Source organism: Macrobrachium rosenbergii, chromosome 10 (genome assembly GCF_040412425.1).
Source record: "Macrobrachium rosenbergii isolate ZJJX-2024 chromosome 10, ASM4041242v1, whole genome shotgun sequence".
Classification (NCBI taxonomy): domain Eukaryota; kingdom Metazoa; phylum Arthropoda; class Malacostraca; order Decapoda; family Palaemonidae; genus Macrobrachium; species Macrobrachium rosenbergii.
The window spans coordinates 75,432,207-75,439,706 of record NC_089750.1 but is presented as its reverse complement, the minus strand read 5'-3'; the positions used below and the strand labels follow the sequence as shown (position 1 = coordinate 75,439,706).

At 36.2% G+C, this 7,500-nt stretch overlaps 1 protein-coding gene and 1 long non-coding RNA gene across 2 annotated transcripts in view; one reads left to right on the top strand and one right to left on the bottom strand.

Moving 5' to 3' along the window:
• LOC136842911 (uncharacterized) overlaps nt 1–7,500 on the bottom strand; it is a 177,075-nt gene that overhangs the window by 128,696 nt on the left and 40,879 nt on the right. The gene's annotated exons all lie outside the window — the stretch shown is intronic.
• The window catches only part of LOC136843036 (leucine-rich repeats and immunoglobulin-like domains protein 1), a 130,713-nt gene that overhangs the window by 96,769 nt on the left and 26,444 nt on the right, over nt 1–7,500 (top strand). The window contains exon 3 of the mRNA XM_067111026.1: nt 1,707–1,917. Coding sequence (XP_066967127.1) covers nt 1,707–1,917 — 211 coding nt within the window. The remainder of the gene's footprint in view (nt 1–1,706; nt 1,918–7,500) is intronic.

The window sequence follows — 7,500 nt, the reverse complement described above, 5'->3', positions numbered from 1 at the left end:
AATAAATATATATACATATATTTATATATATATGTATATATATTCATATGCATGTATGTATGTATATACATACATACATACATACATACATACATACATACATACATACATACATACCATAGATAATAGATTATTTCACGATGTAAACAAATAAGAAGAACCTACATTAATTTCCGGCTAACTTTGCCAGACTTATCATTAAGGGCGGAAATATACATACATACATATGTATGTATGCATATATATACATATAATATAATTACATGTAATGCCTACATTGCAACGCGCGACGCGCACTGTCGGCACCACACCGCTACGGGATGGAAGTTGATGCAAGTCCCTATTTGCAAAGTACTGACAATCCTCATTCCATTCTGACGTTGGCACAAGAGTACTGACATTCTCTTGCATGACCTTGACCTAGGCACCTAACATTCCCTTCCATAATCACTTCTCCCCATGCCTTCCTCATTCCGCTGTTCTTATATTTACCTCTACTGTTCTCGGTTTTACTCTGTTTTTTAAGAAAAGATAATTATCTTTTATCTTTCCATGTTTCGCCTCGTTTCGTTCTCCCTGCTTATCAATCGTTGGTTGTGTCGTTATTAGTAGTTATCACGTTTGTTGCTGTTGGTAATGATTTAAGGTAACCACATTCCCTCGTTTTAATTTAATGTTTTTGGTAACCACAATGTTCGTTTTAATGTTGCTAATGTTTTAGGTAACCACATTCCCTCGTTTTAATGTTGGTAATGTTTTAAGATAACCACATTCCCTCGTTTTAATGTTGGTAATGTTTTAGGTAACCACATTCCCTCGTTTTAATGTTGGTAATGTTTTAAGATAACCACATTCCCTCGTTTTAATGTTGCTAATGTTTTAAGATAACTACATTCCCTCGTTTTAATGTTGGTAATGTTTTAAGGTAACCACATTCCCTCGTTTTACTGTTGGTAACGTTTTAAGGTAACCACATTCCCTCGTTTTAATGTTGGTAATGTTTTAGGTAACCACATTCCCTCGTTTTAATGTTGGTAATGTTTTAAGGTAGCCAAATTCCCTCGTTTTAATGTTGGTAATGTTTTAAGGTAAACAAATTCCCTCGTTTTTATGTTGGTAATGTTTTATGTAATCAAAGTTCCTCATTTTAATGTTAGTAATGTTCTATATAACCACATTCCCTTTGTTTTAAATCACATCCCCTCGTTTCAATGTTGGTAATGTTTTAGGTAACCACACTCCCTTTGTTTTAATGTCATCACATTCCCTCGTTTTAACGTTAGTAATGATTTAGGGTAACCACATTCCCTCGTTTTAATGTTAGTAATGATTTAAGGTTACCACATTCCCTCGTATTAATGTCATCACATTCCCTCGTTTTAATGTTGGTAATGTTCTATATAACCACATTCCCTTTTTTTAATGTCATCACATTCCCTCGTTTTAATGATCGTAATGATTTAAGGTAACCACATCCCCTCGTTTTAATGATAGTAATGTTTTAGGTGACCACATTCCCTCATTTTAATGCCATCAATGTTTTAATAGTAATGATTTTAGGTGACCACATTCCTCGTTTTTTTAACGTATTAAGTCGTTTTAACGTCACATTCCTCGTTTCAATGTTAGTAACGATTTAAGGTCACCACATTCCCCCGTTTCAACGTTGGCAATGCTTCAAGTCAACAACACTTCTCTCGTCTCAGGTGACGTGGATCCACAAGCCTTCGTCAACCGTCCTAACGGTGGACGACTTCGTCTACACGACGGACAAGCGGATCTCGTCCCACATCAACGAGGAGAGAACCGAGCAGGTCCTGATGATCACCGACGTGAACTTCGAGGACCAGGGCGAGTACACCTGCCAGGTCTCGACGCAGCCGGCCATCTCCCTCAACTTCCACCTCCACGTCATCAGTGAGTACTAACTGACAGGTTGTGGGAGTGTCACTGTTCAGGTGAGAGGGAAGCTTAGTGGCTGAGGAAATGCAATTATTATTATTATTATTATTATTATTATTATTATTATTATTATTATTATTATTTATTATTATTATTATTCAGAAGATGAGCCCTAATCATATAGAGCAAGCCCAACAAAAGGGGCCATTCACTTGAAATTTAGGCTTCCACAGAATATGGTGTTAATTTGAAAGAAGTAACAGAAGATAATATGAAATACTGAACATAATTATTATTATTATTATTATTATTATTATTATTATTATTATTATTATTATTATTATTATTATTCAGAAGATGAACCCTATTCATATGGTACAAGCCCACCAAAGGGGCCATTGACTTGAAATTCAATTTTTCAAAGATTATTATTATTATTATTATTATTATTATTATTATTATTATTATTATTATTATTATTATTATTCAGAAGATGAACACTATTCATATGGAACAAGCCCACAATAGGGGCCACTGACTTGAATTTCAAGCTTCTAAAGAATAATACAGTGAGCATTGGATAACCAGCCTTCAGCAGGAAAGTATTTTAATCCGAAGTCATTTTAAAGACTTTAAATATGTTAATTGTTTTCATTTTATGTTTTTTTCTTGTGTACACATGAATCGGATTTGAAATCCAACAGAACCTCAAGATGGCCACTTGTCCGCACCTCTGTAATATAAACCGAATAACGGAATGGAATGTAATACAGAACTTAGGTCAAAGGTCAAGCGAGCGCTGAGACCTATAACGAGGTCATTTAGTTCTGAAAGGGAAAAGCGAGAGGCATAAAAAAGGTTTGAAAGGCGTAACAGGAGGAAAACCTTTTTTGCAGTTGCACAATGAATCAATTGTTAGGGGAGGCTTGAGGAAAGCAACATGGAAGAAAGAGAATATGAATGGAGGAGGTACAGTAAAAGGAATGAAAGGGGTTGCAGCCAGGGGCCTAATGAAGGCACGCTGCGAAGAACCCTTCAGTAATGCCGACGGTGCACCGCTTGAAGTGCACTGACGGCGCTAATCCCCTGAGGGGAACTGGATAAAGGAGAGAAGACAAAGTGCTGGTCGACGATGCTTCGTCGAATGCGTCGAGCTAATGCATTTCAATGGAGGACAGACTCATTACGAAATTCCTTTTAAGAGATCTTGCATTACTCGGCCACCTTTTTGTCGATTCTGCATTGAAGAATATAGCATAAAGGGGAGTCTGGACGTCTTTAAAAGGGGTTAAAATTCCCCTTCCAGAGATATTAAAAATATATACTTCGCCCTTTTCTTTGTTGATTCTGATAAGCATAGTTTTCCATAAGGGAGGGTTTTCGTTTTTCAAAAGGAATCTGAGGGCTGGGGGAAGATATTCCTTCTACCCACGCTCTCGTCACATTTTAGATTTCTGAAAAGGAAACTTCTGTGCCGGCTTTCTCTGTCCGTCCGCACTTTTTTCTGTCCGCCCTCAGATCTGAAAAACTACAGAGGCTAGAGGGCTGCAAATTGGTATGTTGATCATCCACCCTCCAATCATCAAGCATACCAAATTGCAGCCCTCTAACTTCAGTCATTTTTATTTCATTTAAAGTTAAGGTTAGCCATAATCGTGCATCTGGGAATGATAAAGGCCAGGCCACCACCGGGCCGTGGTTAAATTTTCATTGGCCGTGGCTCGTACAGCATTGTACCGAGACCACCGAAAGATATATCTGTTTTCGGTGGCCTTGATTATACGCTGTAGCGGCTGTACAGAAACTCTTTCGGTGGTCTCGGTATAATGCTGTATGAGCCACGGCCAATGAAACTTGAACCATGGCCCTGTGGTGGCCTGGCCTATATCATTCCCAGATGCACGACTATGGCTAACCTTAACTTTAAATGAAATAAAACTACTGAGGTTAGAGGGCTGCAATTTGGTATGTTTGATGATTGGAGGGTGGATGATCAACATACCAATTTGCAGCCCTCTAGCCTCTGTAGGTTTTAAAATCTGAGGGCGAAGAAACTTTGGCGCATTTTTTACTTGTTTATTTCCACAACAGAATTTATGCATAATTTTCAAGTCAGTGGTTTTTAGAATATTTTCTTTAAAGTACTGATGAAATGTGCTTACGTTTCGAAGTGGCATCTCCTTTAGTGTGCTGTTATAATGTTTGAGCTTAATCTACAGATGTCATGATGACAGAATAGAACAGAATAGAATGAAATGAAGAATTTACATGAAATGAAGAGGTTAGGGTGAGTGAGGAGATGGAGTTAGGGTGTTTTGAGATGGTCTGGTCTCGTGGAGAGAACGTGGGATCATAAGTTTGGAAGAGGGTATGAATATGTGTGTCTGTGTGTGTATATATATATATATATATATATATATATATATATATATATATATATATATATATATACATATATACATATATATATATACAGTATATATATATACAGTATATATATATTTTATATACACATTATATATACATGCATATATATATCACAAATTTATATTATATATTATATATATGTATATAATATTTATACCATATATATACATACCCTCCTTCCAAGCTTATCATCCCACATTCTCTCCACAAGCCCAGACCACCTCAGAACACCCTAACTCCGTATTATATATTTACATATATACATACATATATACATAACACATATATACACATGTGCACACACAAATATATATATATATATAATCATACATACATACATAAACCCAACACTTTCTAAGGGAACGAAACCAAAATCCAAAAAGAGTACCTCGATTAATATAAAAAAAAATCCCAAACGTTAATTGCCCATCAAAGCTTTCCCTAAACAGAAATTCACGACCTGGGAGGGGGACAATACGGTCCCCAATAATTGTTCCTGGTCATTTATCCTGTAAGTAGACGCTGAGATCCCTGTGGGATATTTCTCGCGGCGTTGCATGCCAAGAGGTCGTTTTGAAAAAAAAAAAAAAAAAAAAAAGGAAATTCATTTTGCGTCCACCTGCTGGGATGTTTTTTTTTTTCAGGGGGAGTATTTTCTGAGAAGAAAACAAAAAAAAAAAAAAGGAAAAACGAGATAGAGGTGGATTGAATAAGCCTTGGCACGAATGTCTATAGTAATAAAATACCATGAATGTGTATATGTATATATATATATTTTTTTTAAATTATCAAGCCTATGAGTAATCTATAAATGTATGTGCTTGTATGTGTGTATGTACACGTGCACACACACATATACATATATATGTATGTATGTATGTATGTATGTATGTATGTATGTATATATATATATATATATATATATATATATATATATATATATATATATATATTTTTATATATATACATATATATATATATGTATATATAAATATATTATATATACATATACACATATATACAGTATGTGTAACCCATTATTTATTTTAATTAACTAGACATATCGACAGTCTTGTTGAAGGATAATGATGTATGATATGAAAAAAATATATGGTTTTTAATCCTTCAAATGACTTAAAGAAGATATCGCCTTATATCTCACCTGCTCCTTAAAAAACCGAATTAAATATACGCAGTCGATATCCCTCTCCCCTCCCTCTCTCTCTCTCTCTCTCTCTCTCTCTCTCTCTCTCTCTCTCTCTCTCTCTCTCTCTCTCTATCTGTCTTTAACTTTCTCTCTCCCTCTCTCTCTTTTGCTTTAGTTCTCTCTCTCTCTCTCTCTCTCTCTCTCTCTCTCTCTCTCTCTCTCTCTCTCTCTCTCTCTCCTTTATTTCTCTCTCTCTCTCCCTCTCTCTCACTTTATTTATCTCTCTCTCTCTCTCTCTCTCTCTCTCTCTCTCTCTCTCTCTCTCTCTCTCTCTCAGGTGCTGCAAACAGTGTCTTGAAATGGAAGAGTCATCAGAATGGCCCAAATGGCTATTGAATGAGAGGAGATATTGACCTCTACGTCATCCTCTTGCAAATCCCGGCAATAATTGTTGCATCTGGGGCAATGGGCTTCCATTGCAAACCATAAATACGCAGGTGGCAAGTTGCAAATTGCGAGTTTCAAGTTGCAAGTTGCAGAAGTGGAAACGTGTCTGAACGCAGCTGCACGCAAAACGCTTGGGTTAATGCCCCTCCGATGGGTTTCGACAATGGAACTGATAGATTTGTATTTCATCTTCTCATTTTTATTTCGTGATTGATGATTGACTGATAGTTTCGCCCAGAGTTATTGGTCGGTATGTTTATCAGTATTGTCCCTGGAGAGTATATTGTGATTTTTAGCCAAATGAGTTTTGAAGGCCACTCCTACCTCGACACCGTGGGTGGATATGTAGTCTCTAACGGTTGTGTATGTTCGTCAGTACTGTTCCTGTAGTATATATAATTGTGACTTCTTACACTCTGTATCAGTCCTCCGTCAATGGCTTGGAAATAAAGTCGAAACCGGTCAGGACCTACACCCCGTCTCTTATTTTTCACCTGTGGTAATGTGTGTGATAAATGAATCACGTACAAAAGTTATAATAATCATAAATATATATATAGATACAGTATATAGATAGATAGATATTATATTATATATATTATATTATATATATATATTATTTAATATATATATATATATATATATGCATATATATTATTTAATATATATATGTATATATTTATACATATGATATATATATGTATACATATATATATATATATATACACACATATATATATATGTATGTATATATATATATATATATATAGAGAGAGAGAGAGAGAGAGAGAGAGAGAGAGAGAGAGAGAGAGAGAGAGAGAGATCACCCATCCTGACCGATAACTCTGACGAAACTACTGGTTATTCATCAATGGGAAAATAAAAATGAGAAAATGCCATATTATCTGTATTCTCGAAACCCGTCCGAGTGTCATTGCCTCAATGGTTTTGTGTGCAGCTGCGTTCAAACTCATTTCCATTTCTGCAACTTGAAACTCGCAATTTGCAACTTGCAACCTGCGTATTTATGGGTTTGCAATGGACGCCCTCTGCCCCAGAAGCAACCATTATTTTCGGGATTTGCAAAAGGATGACATAGGGGTCAATATCTCCTCTCATTCAATAGCCATTTGGCCTCTAATGACTTTTCCATTTTAAGACATTGTTGTAGCACCCGAGAGAGAGAGAGAGAGAGAGAGAGAGAGAGAGAGAGAGAGAGAGAGAGAGAGAGAGAGAGAGAGAGAGAGAGAGAATTGATAATGGTTTTTAAGACAAATCTCCCTGACAGAGAGAGAGAGAGAGAGAGAGAGAGAGAGAGAGAGAGAGAGAGAGAGAGAGAATTGTTTTTAAGACAAATCTCTGACAGAGAGAGAGAGAGAGAGAGAGAGAGAGAGAGAGAGAGAGAGAGAGAGAGAGAGAGAGAGAATTGTTTTTAAGACAAATCTCTCTGACAGAGAGAGAGAGAGAGAGAGAGAGAGAGAGAGAGAGAGAGAGAGAGAATTGATAATTGTTTTTAAGACAAATCTCTCTACCAGAGAGAGAGAGAGAGAGAGAGAGAGAATTAATAACTGTTTTTA